This window comes from Pleurodeles waltl, chromosome 1_1, assembly GCF_031143425.1.
Source record: "Pleurodeles waltl isolate 20211129_DDA chromosome 1_1, aPleWal1.hap1.20221129, whole genome shotgun sequence".
NCBI classification, from domain to species: Eukaryota; Metazoa; Chordata; class Amphibia; order Caudata; family Salamandridae; genus Pleurodeles; species Pleurodeles waltl.
The window spans coordinates 529,997,975-530,018,611 of record NC_090436.1 but is presented as its reverse complement, the minus strand read 5'-3'; the positions used below and the strand labels follow the sequence as shown (position 1 = coordinate 530,018,611).

General features: G+C 46.8%; 1 protein-coding gene across 2 annotated transcripts in view; it reads right to left on the bottom strand.

Moving 5' to 3' along the window:
• ARSK (arylsulfatase family member K) overlaps positions 1–20,637 on the bottom strand; it is a 568,856-nt gene that overhangs the window by 258,328 nt on the left and 289,891 nt on the right. For both annotated transcript variants that reach the window (XM_069225619.1, XM_069225628.1), the window contains exon 6: positions 1,243–1,467. In XM_069225619.1, coding sequence (XP_069081720.1) covers positions 1,243–1,467 — 225 coding nt within the window. The remainder of the gene's footprint in view (positions 1–1,242; positions 1,468–20,637) is intronic.

Genomic DNA, 20,637 nt, shown 5'->3' with positions numbered 1-20,637 from the left:
GAAGTTTAGGTGTGTTGAGGTGTTTTAATGGGTATGGGATCATTGGAGTTTGGGTGTAGAAAGAGGTTTTTGTGGTTCAGGAATGGGTAGAGTTAGTAGTAGTATGTGATTTTATGGTTCAGGGCTGGTGGATTTGTGAGGTAGAAATGGCATTTAGGCTTTAGGGATCAGTGTAGTTTAGTTGACAAGGGATTGATGGTGTTTAGGGGATTTGAAACCTCAGCGATGGATGGTGTTTATGGGTGGAGGTTGGGCAGTGAAAGCATCCAAAGTACATTTGTGACAGTGTAAAAAATTTAAGTATGAAATAATGTTCCCTGAAGTCAAGCACTGAAATATATATTTCCAACAAAACTGTTTCTGAAAGTAAAACCTGCAGCGATTGCATTTACAGTTAAAAAGTAAGCATTCAATAGGCAATTTCGACCAAAAAGACATACTATTAATTGGTTTCTATGAAAAGATGCATGCTATTCATTTTTAAAATTTCCATTAAACAGTTTACATGAAATGGTTTCTCAGTAATGGCATTCTATGAAATTGTTTTTTCTATAAAATCACATACGACTAGACAACAGCTGATCAAGCACTGAGGTGATTCCAGTCTTCCATCAAGTTAGCATCTATTTATTGCATTGATCATTTGTTATGGGAACTCTCAACTTTGACCCTTGCCCAGCAGACAGGAAGCATTAGTCATCAAGAGTTTGTGTGTGATTTTATATATAAAAACAATTTCATGCCTGATCAGCGGTTGCCTGATCAGCGGTGGTCAGAGCTGGACTTAAACAAAAAACTGTTTCCTTTGCAGGACCAATCTGAATCACCATTTCCCATTTTTGGCCTGGCTGGCTCTGGGGGGGTCTCCGTTGACTTAGAAATCTGGTACAGACTATTATTTACAGTAGCGTCTACTGTGGCCAACTTGTTGGACATTCCACAGATCTGTCTAGTTCTTCGTAATTTACCTGGAAGGAAGTTATGCTTATGCATCTCACACTTACACATGTAATTTGAACTATATTTCATAGTGAATTTATGCATCTTACTCGTGCTTAAGGTATACATCTATAGCAGGAGTAAAGACTTTGGGAGCAAGTGCCTCTTTTGTGTTTGAGCCCCTTTGTCCTTTAAAAGCTGAATACCAGGTTCCAAAACCCTTATGTGGCAGTAACACGTCACCACACATGGCGATATAGCTAGGGAATGCTTGTTTGGGAAAACAGGAGTTCCATTGCTTACCAAGCACAGTAGGATAAATATCCACAAGTGATACAATGTTTGGTACGTGTGTTCCGGGTCTAATCTTCGGCCCCATCATTAACAGAGGAACGTGGGAACTTCCTTCATACATGCTCATTTTATAAAACTGCCGATGCTCCATTGCAAGTTCTCCATGATCTGAGCTAAATATAACGACAGTATCCTCAAGAAGGTGTGCATCACTTAGAGCTGAAATTACCTCACCTGCAATAAAAGAGCACATTTACAAAACATTTCTTTAGGATGGGTCACACTGCTTCTCATCAATTGTTTATACACCCTGCATATTAGTAAAATAAAACAAGTAACCCAAAACGATTTTTACATGAATGGATCCGTAATAGAAAGTTAAAGAAAACTCCACCTACTGCAACAGGATGCTGTTGTATAGAAGGTAGAAGGTAAATATACCATTAGATACATAATCATGTCAAACTTAAATGTAAAAACTATTACTCTCCCCTGGCAAATTTACAGGGATTGCAAACATCAATAAAAAGTGTAATGTGGAAGAAATCCCAGAAGATCTTGGGAACTTCCAAGTCATTCTTATTCTGGTTTATTTAGTAGACAGTACAGTACAAAAAATGAGATGCAAAAAATGATCAACCACTGTATTAAATTACGATAAATGTAAGGTATTTTAAAATGAGAAAGTTAAATATAATAAATGAGAACCACCGAATTGTAAATTACATCTGGGGTTTAACTTGAAGATTTAGAGACCCGAAGCTTCATTTTTTTTTTTTTTAAAGATGTTTTTATTGAGTCAAATACAAGAACATTACCTGAACATTGTCAGAACAGAGACATGCAGTGGTGAATATATATGAATGAAGAATATTGTACTTTTAAATGCCTATTAAACATGTAAATGAATTAGGCATATACAGCAATATAGTATCAAAGACTCCAAGTCTGAATAAAGAAAGAAGAAAGAGAAATCGAGAGGGAGAAGAGATATAGGGATAGAAAAGGGAATCCAGTGATAACCAAGTGGAGAGAGAGGTAATAGACAGTAGTTACAGCGAATGTAAGATTAAATAAGTATATATAAGAAGAAAAACAGGAAATATATTGACTTTTTTTAAAAGGAGGAGAAAAATCAATTTCCTTCCTAGTGCGTGATAGATAGTTACTTAATGGCAACCATAGCTGGTGACGTTTGAAGAAAGTTCCTGTTGAATCAAGCTTGTAGCTGTCAGGTCTATGAAGAGAGAGACAGCACAGAATAGAGAACACCATCACACAGAGGCAAACCACACCATCACCCACACAATATCCACGCACAAAACAACACACACCACCACACTCACCACACTCTACAATACATACACCACCCCACACCTCATCCACACCACCCCATGGCACCCCAAAGACACCCCCGGTTTTCAGACGCTGAACTCCGGGTCATGGTGGAGGAAATAGTTCGGGTTGAGCCCCAGCTCTTCGGGACACAGGTGCAGCACACCACCATTGCCAGGAAGATGGAGCTATGGCAAAGAATAGTGGACAGGGTCAACGCTGTGGGACAGCATCCACGAAATCGGGACGACATCAGGAAGCGGTGGAATGACCTACGGGGGAAGGTGCGTTCCATGGTATCAAGGCACAACATCGCGGTGCAGAAGACTGGCGGCGGACCTCCACCTACTCCACCAGAATTTACAGCATGGGAGGAGCAAGTCTTGCACATCCTGCATCCTGAAGGCCTCGCAGGAGTAGCTGGAGGAATGGACTCTGGTAAGTCTCATCTTCACTACTTCATCCCCCCCACCCCACCTGCATGCCAAATCATACTCCCACCCCCATCACCCCAACTCCTTGCAAATGTCTCACAATCACAACCCACCCATCCCAACACCTAGCCCTGCATGCGTCCACAAAGCATGGACACCCATCACCAAAGCATGCCCACTGCACATACACATCTCCCCAACAAGCCACCGTCACAAAAGCCCCCACACAGGAATGCAAGCACTGGGGTACACGGGCACCCACCCATTGCACGATATGGCACACACAGAAGCTATAACCATACTCCTATACCCCTGCAGGACCGGAACACCACCACACCGCCCAGGTGGTTCCAGAAATGTCCATCCCACCCCCAGAAGAGGCCACCAGTGATGACAGCAGCTCTGTTTCCCTGGACCCAGATGACCAGCCCGGCCCATCGGGGACCTCGGGACAGTCGGTTCCCCTCACACAGCCTCAGGCCACAGCAGACCTACCCCCCTCTGGGAACACCAGCACAGCTCCCACCCAGCGGGCACATGCCTCTGTCTCCAGGATACGTCAATCAGCGGTGTGTCCACCTCTACAGGGCACCCAGGTTAACCCACCACCCCAACAACAACAGGGACCTGGGGGCAGTGGTAGTGGGCACACGGTCCAGGGGACAGAGGCCCAGGGAAACAGGGGAACTGGGAGGGCTGCTGTGCGACAGGGGGGACAGGCCCAGGGAACCCACTCTCCACGAGGCTCTCTCCTCCATCATGGGAGCATACCACCACTCCCAGGAGACGATGGTGACGGTCCTGGCCAGGTTCCAGGAGATCCAGGTACTGCAGGAGCAACAGTTTATGGGGTTCAGGGAAGAACTCCGAAGCATCAGTTCCGCAATGGGCACCATCGTCGGTGCACTCAACCAGATTGTCACCACATTGCGGGACCATGTGGCACCACAAAGGGCCCCTGTCACTAGCATGGACCAAGAACAGGCTACCACCTCCGCCGGCGCTAGTGGACAGGAGGCCCCCACACAACAACAGGCCACCAGAACCCCACCCCCTGCAGAAGAAGAACCACCCCGCAAGCGGGCCTGAGATCTCGGAAGAAGACAGAGTAGGATGCCAAGACCCCCGCCAGCAAAGGATACCCCCTGATGTCATCCCACTGTCCCACATTGTCACCCTGTCCAACCTTAAACTGCCCCTGCTCCATCCTTCCACAGGCATATGGACAATGCACCTGTGAGACTGAAAATCTGGACTCTGCCATGGACATTCCTCCACCATCACCCATCACCGATTTTCAACCATGTCCATAAATTCAGCACTTTAATAAAATCACTTATTGCACAAAAATAATCAGGAGTCTGCCTGTATTTTGAACAAATGTATTAGACATAACCGTTCCAAAATGTCCAGTTATATTGTGATGATAACATACCACTGTCACACAGCTTTAGTCCATGGGGAAACAAAGCAGAGTTCACGCAGTGGGGCCCACATCTCTGAAATTGGAAGGGAAAGTCACAACTCAGTTAACATACACTGGGGGAATAGGACAGACAGTAGAGAGGCAGGAGACTGTAAGTAATTGTAAAATGCCGGTGTTGATTCTTACCTGTGTGTTATTGAAAATACTGTAGTATCACTGTGTCCCTGTTGTCTGTGTCGTCCCCGTCGTCTTCCTCCTCTTCACTCTCCACAGGCTCCACAGCTGCAACAACACCACCATCTGGACCATCCTCCTGCAGGAAAGGCACCTGGCGTCGCAAAGCCAGGTTGTGAAGCATACAGCAGGCCACGATGATATGACACACCTTCTTCGGTGAGTACATTAGGGATCCACCTGTCATATGCAGGCACCTAAACCTGGCCTTCAGGAGGCCGAAGGTCCGCTCGATCACCCTCCTAGTACGCCCATGTGCCTCATTGTACTGTTCCTCTGCCCTGGTCCGGGGATTCCTCACTGGGGTCAGTAGCCACGACAGGTTGGGGTAACCAGAGTCACCAATTAGCCACACACGGTGTCTCTGTAGCTGTTCCATCACATAAGGGATGCTGCTATTTTGCATGATGTACGCGTCATGCACTGACCCAGGGAACTTGGCATTTACCTGGGAGATGTACTGGTCAGCCAAACAGACCACCTGGACATTCATCGAATGATAACTTTTTCTGTTCCTGTACACCTGTTCACTTTCTCTGGGGGGAACCAAAGCCACATGTGTCCCATCAATGGCACCTATGATGTTGGGGATATGTCCAAGGGCATAGAAATCACCCTTCACTGTAGCCAAATCGCCCACCTCAGGGAAAACAATGTAGCTTCGCATGTATTTCATCAGGGCAGACAACACTTTGGACAATACCTTTGAAAACATAGGCTGAGACATCCCTGATGAAATGGCCACTGTTGATTGAAATGACCCACTTGCCAAAAAATGGAGTACTGACAGAACCTGCACTCGAGGGGGAATCCCTGTGGGTTGGCGGATGGGTGACATCAAGTCTGGCTCCAGCTGGGCACACAGTTCCTGTATAGTGGCTCTGTCAAGTCTGTATGTCAGTATGACATGTCTTTCTTCCATTGTCGACAGGTCCACCAGCGGTCTGTACACGGGAGGATTCCTCCATCTCCTCGCAAGTCCCAGCGGACGGTGCCTAGGAAAGAGAACATGGAGCACAGAGTCAATCAACCCACAGGTACGTTCCCACAGCTTGCACAGTACACGATTCTCTATGCATTGAATGGCTTGTATGAGTGGCAATGCAAGGCATAGGCCTGTGTGACGCAGTAGAAATTAAGCTATGTGGGCCCTTGAAATGGCGGCTGCCTGACCTGTGAAGTGTGACAATGGGATGTGAGGTAAATGCGCTGGCGTGCACACCGTGGCGGTAGGCGGTCGAAGACCGCGGTGCAAAGCCGCATTGGTTAACATTGAACCCTATGGGTTTCAGGAGCCAATGACGAAGTGCGCCGGCGGTCGCGGTACGCACCGCCGCGGTACGCACCGCCGCGGGCGTGACTGCCATTTTCTATCTGCTTAATCACTCGAGACCTGATCATCCACAGGAGAGGACCTATACTGCAAGTGCTGCTGTGACCTCGGTCTGGAAGAGACAATGGCTGCTGCGACTGGGGAAAGGGCCCCTGCCTTCACTTCAGAAGAATTGGAGAAACTTGTGGATGGGGTCCTCCCCCCGTATGCGCTACTCTACGGTCCTCCAGACCAACAGGTTAGTACACTGGGACCATGCTTTGTGGGCAATGCCTGGGTTGAGTGGGGTGAATGAACGATGGTGCGGAGGGGAGCGTATGAGGCATGCATCAAACAACAGATGAGAGCATGTGCCACATGGCAAGGGTGGGGATGGGGGGCCACTCACATCGAGCATGCAGAAAAAATGATATTTTATTTTCTCTCCCTGTACGTGTCACATAGGTCAGCGCCCATCAGAAAGTCGACATTTGGCGTGCCATCGCCAAGGACGTCCGGACCCTGGGGGTCCACAACAGACGGGGCACCCACTGCCGCAAGAGGTGGGAGGACATCCGCCGCAGGAGCAGAAAGACAGCAGAGGCTCTGCTGGGGATGGCCTCCCAACGTAGGAGGGGTGCCACTCGTCAATTGACCCCCCTGATGTCTCGGATCCTGGCGGTGGCCTACCCAGATTTGAATGGGCGCGTGAGGACATCACAGCAGACACAAGGGGGTGAGTACAAGCACATTCTGCTATCTTAGCGCGCAGTGGAGGTGTCTGGGTGGGGGAGGAGGGATGTGGGTATCCCTATGCCAGGGCGCTTTCTGTAGGCTAGTCCCCTCCGTAAGGCATGGCCCTGTGCTCCCGCCCTCCACCTCTGTAGGGTGCCAAGTACAGCTATCCATGGACTTGTGTCACCTATGTGTGCAGTTGTCGTCCATTGGCTTGTAGGCCAAGTCTCACTGATTGAGTAGTGTACCCCAAGTGCGCGGCGTAGTGCAGGGGGCTTCTGTGTCTGTCCTCTCCACCAACTGTGTTGCCAATGCATGCACTCAACATGTCTCTATTTCTGCCCCCCCCCCCTTTTTTTGTCTGCTCTTCCTGTTCATGTGTGCATTAGCATCATCTGGCGGAGGAGAAGTGGCATTGGAGCACGAGGGAGCTGCATCTCACATGGCCCCGGTGGGCCATGCAACGGACTCTGATTTCACCAGTGAGACGGAGGGCGAGGGGGGCTCCACAACGGGGACACGTGGAGACATCAGCGACACCGACACGTCCTCTGAAGGGAGCTCCCTTGTGGTGGCACCAACATCCGTGCCCACCGCAACAACAGGTACAGCCGCCACCCAGCGCACCAGCTCCGCCCTCCAAGCAGCCCCTCAGCGTTCGCCCGTGCCCGCTCGCACACCAAGGCGGGCATCTCCTTCGCCCCAGGCACCTCAGGCCCTGCCCCAGTTACCCCTGCTGCCCTCAGTGAGGAGGTCATTGACCTCCTCCGGACGCTCATTGTTGGGCAGTCTACCCTTTTGAATGCCATCCAGGGGGTGGAAAGGGAGGTGCATCAGAGCAATGCATACCTGGAGGGCATTCATTCGGGTCAGGCTGCCCATCAGCGATCGTTCAACGCTCTGGCCTCAGCACTGACGGCAGCCATTGTCCCTGTCTCCTGCCTCCCTCCTCCAACTCCCTCCACCCAGTCCCACTCCCCTGTGCCTCTGCCTATCCCAGACACACCTACAGACCAGCCTGCACACACCTCAACACCCAAGGTCAGCTCATCCAAACATAAGCACCACACATCCCACAAGCATTCACACAAGCAACATCCACATGCAGACATGCCAACAGCCACTGCCTCCTCTGTGTCCCCCTCCTCCTCGTCTCCCTCCTCCCTCCCTGTGACGTCTCCACTCACACTTGCATGCACAACATCCATCACCAGCACACCCACCAGAACACTCCGCACACGTGCAGTCACCACCCCCACTGCCATTTACACGTCCCCTGTGTCCTCTCCCACTGTGTCTGTCACCCCCTCATCCAAACCACACAAACGCAGACAGCCACCCACCCAACAGCCATCCACCTCACGACAGCCTCCGTCACAAGCACCTGCACCTAAAGACAGCACACTTGACTCTCCTACAACCACATCCTCTTCCTCCACTCCCATACCCACTGCACCTACCCTTCCCATTGCTCCTAAGAAGTTTTTCCTCTCCAAAATAAACCTCTTTCCATCACCTGACCCACCCCCTCCATCTCGTAAAAGTCCAATCAGCACCTCAGCCACCACAACCCCTGGACCTACAAGGACCATAGTCCAGGGATATTGGAGTCCACCACCTTCGAGGGCAGCTACATCGGCCAGCAGCAAAGGGACAGCCAGCCCACACCCTGGGAAAAACTCCAAAAAAGGCAAGGCCCGGCGCGAGAGGACAGAGACGGCAGCCTCCACAGGCACCACCCTGGCACCGTCAGGAAGTGGGGTGCCACCTGGCACAACTACAAAGGGAGGCAAGGGCCACAGAGGATCAGGGAAGGATGGCAAGGGCAGCACAGCCGACAAGTCCGGCAGCAGGCGAGCTGCCCAGGAGGGCACCACCAGCCCCATTCCGGGGGTGAAGGAGGACACCCACGGGCACGGGACACCAGCACAGGAGGGCCCCGCAAGCGAGAAGTCGGATGGCTAGTGAACACCATATATTGGCCGGATCTGGTGCCCTGGAGACACATGTGAAGAACCGCTGAACAGGGCCCTTCAAGACAAGCACCACTGAACAGGGCCCTTCAAGACAAGCACCGCTGAACAGGGCCCTTCAAGACAAGCACCGCTGAACAGGGCCCTTCAAGACAAGCACCGCTGAACAGGGCACCGCCGTCTCAAGAACCGCTGAACAGGGCCCTTCAAGACAAGAACCGCTGAACAGGGCCCTTCAAGACAAGCACCGCTGAACAGGGCCCTTCAAGACAAGCACCGCTGAACAGGGCACCGCCGTCTCAGGAACCGCTGAACAGGGCCCTTCAAGACAAGCACCGCTGAACAGGGCCCTTCAAGACAAGCACCGCTGAACAGGACACCGCCGTCTCAAGAACCGCTGAACAGGGCTCTTCAAGACCAGAACCGCTGAACAGGGCCCTTCAAGACAAGCACCGCTGAACAGGGCACCGCCGTCTCAAGAACCGTTGAACAGGGCCCTTCAAGACAGGAACCGCTGAACAGGGCACCGCCGTCTCAGGAACCGCTGAACAGGGCCCTTCAAGACAAGCACCGCTGAACAGGGCCCTTCAAGACAAGCACCGCTGAACAGGGCCCTTCATCTCGAGCACCGCTCCACTGGGCCCTTCCTCTCAAGTACCGCTCCGCTGGGCCCTTCATCTCAAGCACCGCTCCGCTGGACCCTTCATCTCAAGCACCGCTCCGCTGGGCCCTTCCTCTCAAGCTCCGCTGGGCCCTTCATCTCAAGCACCGCTCCGCTGGGCCCTTCCTCTCAAGCACCGCTCCGCTGGGCCCTTCATCTCAAGCACCGCTCCGCTGGGCACCGCCGTCTCTGCACCGCTCCGCTGGGCCCTTCCTCTCAAGCACCGCTCCGCTGGGCCCTTCCTCTCAAGCACCGCTCCGCTGGGCCCTTCCTCTCAAGCACCGCTCCGCTGGGCCCTTCATCTCAAGCACCGACCGCTGGGCCCTGCCGTCTCTGCACCGCTCCGCTGGGCCCTGCCGTCTCTGCACCGCTCCGCTGGGCCCTTCCTCTCAAGCACTGCTCCGCTGGGCACCGCCGTCTCTGCACCGCTCCGCTGGGCACCGCCGTCTCTGCACCGCTCTGCTGGGCCCTTCCTCTCAAGCACCGCTCCGCTGGGCCCTTCCTCTCAAGCACCGCTCCGCTGGGCCCTTCCTCTCAAGCACCGCTCCGCTGGGCCCTTCATCTCAAGCACCGCTCCGCTGGGCCCTCCCTCTCAAGCACCGCTCCGCTGGGCCCTTCATCTGAAGCACCGCTCCGCTGGGCACCGCCGTCTCTGCACCGCTCCGCTGGGCCCTTCCTCTCAAGCACCGCGCCACTGGGCCCTTCATCTCAAGCACCGCTGGCCCATTGGCAGAAGGGGCAGGCCCAGATCAGTGTCGGGCAGGGCTGCACGATACACTCTGGGCACCAAGACTCCTCCAGTACCAGTGGAGTCTGTCATCCACTTGAGAGACTGTGGCTTTGCACTCCCCAGGATGGCACAGTGGGCAACCCACCCACTGTAGAGACTTGTGAGACTGTGGCTTTGCACTCCCCAGGATGGCACAGTGGGCAAGCCACCCACTGTAGAGACTTGTGAGACTGTGGCTTTGCACTCCCCAGGATAAAGCGGTGGGCAAGCCACCCACTGTAGAGACTTGTGAGACTGTGGCTTTGCACTCCCCAGGATGGCACAGTGGGCAAGCCACCCACTGTAGAGACTTGTGAGACTGTGGCTTTGCACTCCCCAGGATGGCACAGTGGGCAACCCACCCACTGTAGAGACTTGTGAGACTGTGGCTTTGCACTCCCCAGGATGGCACAGTGGGCAAACCACCCACTGTAGTGACTTGTGAGACTGTGGCTTTGCACTCCCCAGGATAAAGCGGTGGGCAAGCCACCCACTGCAGAGACTTGAGAGACTGTGGCTTTGCACTCCCCAGGATAAAGCGGTGGGCAACCCACCCACTGCAGAGACTTGAGAGACTGTGGCTTTGCACTCCCCAGGATTGAACAGTGGCCATGGAGGCCCCTCGTGGATCTGGCGTCGTGGACTCATCTGGCTGAGGTGCCCCGCCTTCCCTTCCCCCTGAGGTGCCTGTAGTTTTACTATCTGATGCCCCTGCAGTGTTCTCTCCAATGGAATCGGTTCTCGTGTGTGGGCTTTGCCCATGTGTTTAGGCCCATTGGCCCACGTACAATGACAGAAAGCCAATTTTAACGGGACAATTTACATATGTGTATGTAGTTATAGGATGTTAGAATTACTTATTTACTTAGCCTTACAATATATTTAAATTTCAATATCATATTATTTTGTCTTTGCATTCTTCCAAGGGGTTTGGGGGGTGTCACTCTGAGTTGTTGCTCTGCATTGGTGTGTAGGTAGCTGGGGGGGGAGGTGGGTGTGTCGCGTATGTGTGTGCCCGTAATCTTTTCTCCTCCCCCCTCCCCTGTGTCGTAGGTGCAGTACTCACCGTTGTCTTCTGCGCCGGCGTTCGTGCTCCTGGTAGAGGAGCAGGTAGACAATAGCTGGTAGGATGTGTAGTTCTGGTTCCATGCTGTCCAGATTGCTCGTGGAGTGTGTAGAGGTGAGCGTTTTCCCGTTCGTAGTCTGTTTCCGCCGTGTTTTTATCGGCGGGGCTCCCGCCCCGGAAAAGGTGGCGGATTGGTGAGTTGTGATAGGGTGGGCGGTACATTGTCTGCCGCCTGTGTGTTGGCGGTGACCGCCGCAATGTTTGTTTGTCCCGCCGTGGCGGTCGGACTGTTAAAGTGGCGGTCTGTCTTGGCGGTTTCCGCCAGGGTCAGAATTCCATTTTTTTTACCGCCTGCCTGTTGGCGGGTTGGCCGCCGCTTTAACACCAACCGCCAGGGTTGGAATGACCCCCAATGTGTTTATGGAAAAAGAGAACCAATGCTTTTGAGGTGCATCATTGAGTGTAGATAAATAGGGTTGTATTTGCTTAATGCCAAAAGATTTGTGATACATTAAAAAGTCTGGAAAATTAACTCCACCTTGTACTTTAGGAGGTTTTGATTTCGAGAGAGAGATTCAGAGTTGTTTACCGTTCCACAGGAACTTGGATAGAATTTGATCAATTGAACTAAAAAAAAGTTTAGGTATCTTAATAGGAAGCATCATAAGGAAGAAGTTAATGATAGGAAGAAGCATCATCTTAATGGTGTTCAAGCGGCCCCACCACGTGAGATATAATGGAAATCATTTCTGTTTGAGCTCTACAAGCTTTGCAGATAAGATTTCTGAATTAGTCTTTAGTGTATCCTTGAGTGTAGTGCAGTACCATACCCCCAGGCATTTAATCTTAGAAGAATTCCAAGTTAATCATGCATCAAGGAATACAGAGCCAGTGCAATGAGCATTAAGTGGTAAGACCACTGTTGTGTCTATATTAAATTTATAGCCAGATACATCAGAATATAAGTTGAGCTCATGCAGGAATGCAGGAAGAGAAGTGTCAGGGTGAGACATGAACAAAAGAATATCATCAGCATAGGCCATAAATTTAATGTGTGTATTGTTAATTTGAAACCCCTTAAATTGTTCAGAGGTTTTTAATTGGTATAGAAATGGTTAGAGAGCCAAAATAAATAGTAAAGGAGATAATGGGCATCCCTGACGAGTGCCCCTTTTAAGAAGGAAAAAAGGAGAATGGATACCATTTGTTATAACCAAGGAACATGGTGAGGAGTAAAGAATGGATATAAAATTTCGGAATTTAGCACCTTGTGCATGCCATTCCAATGCCTTCGACAAGAAACCACAGTAGTCCCTATTGAAGGCCTTTTCTGCATTAGATGATAAAGTTGCAAGAGGAATCTTAAGTTTAGAAGCCAAGTTAATAATACTTAAAAAATTATCTGCTACATTTCTATTAGGGATAAAACCAGATCGATGAGAATAAATAAGTTCAGGTATATATGGGAGTAAACGAAGAGCTACAACTTTGGCATAGAGTTTACAATCGGTATTAATTAAAGATATGGGTCTATAATTTTTACATTCAGTCACATCCCCATCTTTTTTGGGAATAAGACAGCTCATGACATCCGTAAATGAGCCAGATGCAGAACATTTATAAGAATATTTATACAGTGATTAAGTAGTTGAAAAAGTTTGGGGAAAAGAGACTTAGCAAACTGAATAAAGAATTCTATTGTGAAGCCATCTGGGCCTGGAGCTTTACCCTCGGGGAGAGATTGTAAAGCTGGATATAGTTTGGTAAGCTGTAGGGGTTGGTCCAAAGATGAGAGGTCAATCTGCAATGGGTCTCTTGGTTTGAGATTAGAGAAACATTGGTTGATAGATTCAACTGATGGTGTGTGTTCTGGAGAGTATAGGTCCTTATAGTAAGAAGCAAAACACAACACTATGGGCCAGATGTAGCAACCGTTTTGCATGTTGCAAACTGCGAAAAACGCAGTTTGCGACATGCAAAATGGCCATCGCGATGCAGAGTCACATTTTGCGAGTCGGTACCGACTCGCAAAATGTGATTCCGACTCGCAAATAGGAAGGGGTGCTCCCTTCCTATTTGCGACCGCATAGCGATGTAGAGTTGCTTTGGGACCGCGAAAGCGGTCGCAAACCAACTCGCAGTTACCATCCACTTGAAGTGGATGGTAACTCATTTGCAAAAGGGAAGGGGTCCCCATGGGACCCCTTCCCCTTTGTGAATGCCAAAAAAAATATTTTTTCAGAGCAGGCAGTGGTCCTATGGACCACTGCCTACTCTGAAAAAACCGAAACTAAATGGTTTCGGTATTTTTTCTTTTTGCAGCTCGTTTTCCTTTAAGGAAAAAGGGCTGGAAAAAGAAAAAAAAAAAATGCTTTATTTAAAAGCAGTCACAGACATGGTGGTCTGCTGTCTCCAGCAGGCCACCATCCCTGTGAGTGCCTAGACTCGCTATGGGGTTGCAAACTGTGACCCACCTCATAAATATTCATGTGGTGGGTCTTTGCGACCCCATAGCGAGTCGCAGAAGGTGTCTGAGACACCTTTCTGCATTTCATATTGCGAGTTGCAATTTGCGAGTCGCTATGACTCGCAAATTGCAAGTCGCAATATGAAACTTACCTACATCTGGCCCTATATCTTTATCTCTAAAGTGTTTAACACCATTGTTATCTGTGATAGATTTAGAGTAGTTTTTTTCTTTTCTTTGTTTCAAATATCGAGCTAGAAGAGAACCAACTTTATTGTTACCACGCTAATATCTGGCATTTATTTTCAGGAGGGTGCCACATGCTTGTTCAGTGGTATATTGCTTAAACTCCATTTTAGCTGAGACTAGTGCTTCAAGATGTGATTTACTAGTTTTGTGAGTATAGTATTCATGTTCAAGTGACTTTTTATTTTTAAGGATGGAAGTTGATTTTTGTTGAGCAGACTTTTTGTTGGAGTGAGCCTAACTTATGATGAAACCCCTCGAGGCTGCTTCGAATGCATCCCACACAAAATGAAATGATAGTTGATCACTATCGTTGATGTGGAAGTATTCTTCAATAAGCTTACTGTGGGAAGCGATAAAAGTAGCATCTGAAAGTAGAGAGTTATTAATCCTCCATGAAGATGCTTTAGAACCATTAAGAAAAAGATCAAGGTCAGTAATCACAGGTGCGTGATCTGCGATCAAAATAGCACCGATTTCAGAGTTGACCATATGTTACAATAAACTTTTACTCAGAAAGATATAATCAAGCCTAGAATGGAAGTGGTGGGTAGGAGAATAAAAAAAGTATTCCAAGAGGTCGGTATTGTACATTCTCTAGAAATCAGAGAGAGAATGTTGTAAAATAAAGTTTTTAAAAGCTTTGTGGGAGGCGTATGGAACGAAACGTGACGTCGAACTTCTGGCCAGATATGGATCGAGAATTTGGTTGCAGTCACCACCTATTAGTAAATTGTTTGAGGAATGTGCAGAGACAATATGTGAAAGATTCTTCCAAAAATTTGGATCTGGATGTGTGGGGCCGTATATATTTAGGATAGTAAGAAAAATATTGTAAATGCAACAAGTACCCAGCGACCTTCTGTATCTTGATGTTGTGAAATTATGGTAGGTTTGAAAGATTTATGACAGAGTATAATTATCCCATTTTTGTTTGTGGTGGAAGGGGAGTAGAAAATGTCCCCTACCCACTGATTTTTAAGCTTAATTGTCTCAGAGTTGTTGAGGTGAGTCTCTTGCAACAAAGCAATGTGGCATTTCAAATAAGCTAAGTGAGATAAGACACGCTGACGGTTAATGGGGTGTTTAAGCTCCTTAACATTCCAAGTAACAGTTCTAACTTGCATAACATTAAGTATTAATAAACAACTGCTGTAACAACGAAAAAACTAGGCATATCAATTTTGCAAAAGCAAAGAAATGGGAAAGAAACAAGATAGTAAAGAAAAAGAGAAGGAGGACGATGATCTGCAGAAGTTGTATATACATGGATGTGGCAATACAGGGACCAAAGGCCATGAAAGCTAAAGAAGACAAGATAGAAAGTGAATACCCCGAAAGATAGAGGGACAGTGGAGAACTTGAAAAGACAAGCAGGAGTGGCTTCAGCACAAGAAAAGTGATATTAGATATTAAAACATATGAAGGCGAGTTTCATAGAAGAAGAAAACATTATACAAATGAAAAATGTGCCATTTAGGAGACCAAATAACGTAATAACTACAGTAAAGGAGTGTGACATGAAGAAAAGTATCAAACCTTACCAGTGGAACGTGTAGGAGAACAATTTGGATGGTGAGAAAGGGATACGGTTGGGAAAGGAACATGAGGATTGCACAAAGAATACTATCTAAAAAAAAAAAAAAAAAATAAGAAGACGCAGTGAAGGAAAACCATGGCTATCAATACTAAACATAACCATTACTATTAAACTGTCCAGAAAAAAAAGAAAGGACATTAAAGAAAAATGCAATGATATCTTCAAGTGATTGCAGATGCTCCTAGTTCCATTGTTTTGTGTTGGTTAAAAAAAGTTTGTAGTGCTGAAGTTTCCTCGAATGAGTAAGATTTGTCCTTCAATGTAATTTTGAAAAGGCATGGGTGAGGAAGACCATATCGAATATTCAAGGATTTGAGTTGTGGATATAAGTCCAAAAACTGTTTGCGACGAGCAGCTGTAGCAGGAGAGAAGTCTTGTGTGAAAAACACTTTATGACCTGACCATTGCAAGGAGCCCATCTTTTTAGCTTCCGAGAGTATTTGCATCAAGCCAGTAAATTGGAGAAAGAGAATAATAATGCCTCTAGGATGTGCACAAGGGCCAATTGAAGTCTGCGGATCTAAACGATGTGTCCGTTGGATAGAGAGGGAAGAGGTAGAAGGCAAGCGAAGAATTGAAGGTATTGTTGTTTGAAGGAATGCAATCACGTTAGAGCCTTCCGAACCTTCTACAATCCCAAAAAGGTGAAAATTATGTCTCCTATTTCTATTTTCTAAGTTTTCGGTAAGCCTTTTAAGTTGAGCTATGTCCTTGGAGATCTGAGGATTGACAGTGTTACAATCTTCAAGGTTACTGACTCTCTGTTCCAGAGTACAAATTTGTTGTCCGTGTTGGGACCATTGCTCCTCAATACGCTGCAGAGAAGCATTAGTATCCATCATAAAGGGCTTTAATGCGCGCAATTCCTCCATGACATCATCTAGAGTAAGATGTGTAGGGGATTTTGAGGGAGAATCAATGTGTTTGTTTGGGTGCTTGACAGAGGAGGTGTTAGATGTTTTTTTCCCAATTGCGCCAGCAGCATGAGATGAAGAGGCACTATCCTTTAAAAAGTCTGTAGCACTATCCATTGTTAAAGCTGATGGTAGAGAAGATTTAATTCTATGTGTGCGTACCACTCAAAGAGGATTATTAGACTTCGCGGAAGAGGATGACTGGCTGGTCTGAGAATTGTGTGGTCTCCCCATAAAAGACAGCAGCAATTTGGTAATAGGAAGCCAGCAATGTGAGGTGATGATGAAAATATATGAGGATGAGAAGCTGCTGCGAGAAGTTTCCAACAACTGAGCAAAATATAATAAAAAATAAATAAATAAATAGAAAATCCTAAATTATTCTCTCAGAACAGACATGGCAGAATACCACAAGAGCAAAGCACTTTACTGCATGTAGTGGAACAATTGGTGACTAGTTTTAAGGGAACCTTCTGAAAAGAAAAAAAACTCCTTTGTCAAAGGAAAGTACTTACCATGTTATAAAGAGCAATTTGAAAGAGCTCCTTGATAACAAGAGCTGCCAGTGAATACTGAAAGTTGAAAACCTCAGCTAAATGTGTTTGAAGAGAGAGGTCAAAAGTTCAGCATGCTGTCAGAAGGTAATGAATATTCAATTGCAGAGGAAGTTAGATTTGAAGAATGACATCCAGGCAAGCAGTTTAAAGTCAAATAGAAACATCTCTGTGAAAGTTTAGGTGTGTGCAGAGGCTTATGAAGTGGAATGCAAATGACACAGATGAATAATTATCTCAGGCCCTCACATGAAGTCTCTGAAATGACTTCAAAACTCGATGTTGCTGTAAAATACAGGCATATTTATGCAGCGGCAGAGCTCCGGTGCTCATAAATGCTGGAGAAATTAATCATTTTGATATGAAAAGGCTGAAGCCTCACAGAGTTCTAAAGAGTAGCGGCCATCTTGCGTGACCTCCAGCCACGTCCCCTGACCCGAAGCTTCATGATAATAAAAATATGTTCATCATGAACTTTGCTAAATTTTGAGTGATTTAAGAGTAGACTGCACATCCTGGAACAAATTGAGAGAGTGCCATGAGATTGAATTGCATGGAGCAAAGTTAATTTTAACTCCTGCAATATATAATTCTAATATAGCGTAGTAAGCAGACCTAAGAGTATGAAGTGAAGAAACTCCAAAATAGTTTCATTATAAAAAACTAAAACTGGGGACCTATCAAACTTTAAAAAACAAATATAGAAATATTGAAATAATAATATGTACTGGACAGCTGTATGTGCCACCCAAAATGTTTTACAAAAGCCACTTAAAATATTCATTGAGGAACTCTCTAACAAAAATGGTAAGTTGTAAAAGCAGGATAGGAGTATTAAAAATCTATCAGGTGGCGGGAAAAGGAATAATAGATTAAAATAAAATTTACAAGAGTTAGCTAATGTCATAGAAATAAAATTGTGAGAAAGGCTCAATATTGAACCTAAAATTGCTGCCCATGAATAGGAATTTCAGTTCATTAACATATTTGCAATGTGGCAGAGGAATGAGACCTAAAACAGAAGGATGGAGAAAAGTGGTGCACAGATTTTCAGAGAAGCATTGGTTAGAGTGATTCCTACATTTAAGACAAATGTAACTCTAAGTCCCGACCACATCCACTTGGCACACATGACAGCAAATGTGCTATGTGGATTCCAAGGCTAAGAAAACTATTTAACGCATCTATTTTAATATCGGATTAATGCGCAGTAATTTACGATAAAAATAAAAGGTCCACACTCTTCGCCCCTACAGTGCAAACCCATTAGACTCCTGGACATTGAGGCCAACCAATTTGCTGAAAAAATTCTAAAGATGTGATAATTTGGACAGAATAAAACATATGCTACTAGTTCTCCAGGGAGTCTCCTCAAAGAATTATACAATACTCACTATAGTCAACAACTGCAGAGCGTTCATTAGCTTTGCTTCAGTCCTATGATTTTTTATCTATACTTTAGTGGTGTGCAACATGTTTTAACCTGTTTGATGCCACTCCATCTTTATGCCACAGTTATTGAAACACTCCAGCTTCAGATCTTTTTCAGTCTTTATGGGGAAGTTTACACGCTTTTAAGATGGTGGTAGCTGTTCATAGTGCTCATCGATATTATGATATAATACAGAGATCATAATGTACTGTCAAGAATGCAAGCTTGGCTTACTTCTACTCTCTTAACTCCACTTCAGGTTGGCATGTTTATATGCCTAAAGGAAGAAAGTAGATGAGGATCCTCATGCAAACATGTACATACTGAGTATTTCGCTTCAATTGAGCTTGAGGAAGAGATGAGGTTTTGGTTATGAGGAATTTCAGTTACATTAAAAAACCTAGACGCCTATTTTGGCCTCAGCTACAGAGAAGCTTTAGCTTTCTGTTGGTAAGGCCCATTCTTTCCAATAGATAACATTTTCGGATTGAGCTTTGGCTCAGACCTTTGCTTAAATTTGCATGGCTGTGTTGTCTATGTCAGGTGTGTGCTCTTGATTTAATGGCATTTCTCACTTTTATTGTGTTTGTCCTGCCCATGAGCATTTCTGTCTCAAGGTGCTCTGACTGGATGAGTTCCATCCTTCCACAGCTGATCTGATTAAGCTATTATTATTTTTTTTAGTTTGCTTTCACCACTCCATTAGAGTGCATTTTGCTCCTTGCTCTCTTCCTGACTTGTTCCTGTGTGCCTCGTCATACTTTCTTTTAACTTCCCTCTCCTTTCCACTGCTCCTGAGTGCTCCCCGTCTCACTCCCCATCCCACTTCCCATTTTATATGTTTGTGACCCACACACTTTGATGTTATTTTCCTTCCCCTTCCTAGCCACAAAGCTCCTCTTCTCTCACATTCCATTTTGGTTTTTTTATTATTATTATTTATTTATTTATTTAGTCAGTTATGAGTATCGAGCAGCTGCAAAGTACTGCCAGGCCCCTCGCTTCTTTTTTCCGCACTCACATGCATTTTGTTTACCATTTTTTTACTTTTAATGTACCATTCTAAAATGAATGTCTGCCATGTTCAAACAGTAAGTTAAAAATGACAGCCTTTCATCCCTATACATTCACAGGTGTCATGACACATGCAAGCCTAAATCATAATACACCCATGCATGTGTGAGATAATGCATGCACATACTTAGTCGGCCATCTTTGAATTGGTTTTCTTTAATGGAAACTCATTGCAAAATTGCCAGCCATGCATCTGCGTGCATCCGCCTGCGTAATCAAACATGCGTTCAGATGCAAATGTCAATAAATAAGGATTGGCAAAGCCAATGTCTAAGCTATTTAGAACCAAAACCTATTGGCTTTGTCAAAGCTTATTTCTTTTTGCCTCCTCAGTAGACCTCAGTTTGTCTGTGTCTGGAACGGCAGTGCTGCATTCTTTATAACTGAGCTCTCATTCTTTGTCCTGAGCTGTCTTTATTCCAAACAATGGGTATTAGGCTAAGGCCATTTCACAGAACTCGTTCTGCCAGTTTCCTCCTATCACGCTTCAGCCTATCACAGAGACAAGGTGGAGAATCCAATTTTTTGCAATTGTGATAAAAAGTTTCCTTTGATGTAAAGACCCAAGGTTAGATAGAAAGTTTAGGCTTCACTGCATCAAATGTAATCCTTCGTTTAAATACTTCTCTTTTCCTAATACACTAGGAGGTAAAGAGCACCCACTTCGTTTCACCACGACAAACTGGGTTTACTGTTTATCAACAAGACATGCATTAGTGGCTCACTCCTATTTAAAGGGGCGGAGCGGGTGCGGTGCACGGGGAAGGGAGGTAGCCGGACATTTAATATAAAAAAAATAATAATAAAGAAAAAAACGTACCTCCTCCATTGCCGCGTCCCCCCTCTCTCCTCCTGCTCCCAGGCTGCCCTGAGGCCATTCCTGATGCTGCTCAAAGCAGCGTCAGCATTGGCTGGGAGCTCCCAGCCAGGGCGCTCCCAGGCAGACTGGGAGCCTGTGCAGGCTCTCTCCAGCCCAGAAACTGTGACGGCCTGAGACGGCCAGCCAAACACACATGCACTCTGAGGGGAGTGTTCTGTGCACTCCCCCCGAGGCTGTCATTCCCAATGTACCACCCCTTTCACCAGGAAGGGATAATAAGCCTAGTTTACTATCCCTTCATGTTGAAAGGGTTGCAGCTTCTACTGCTGGCAGGGTGGACGACGCTCCTCTG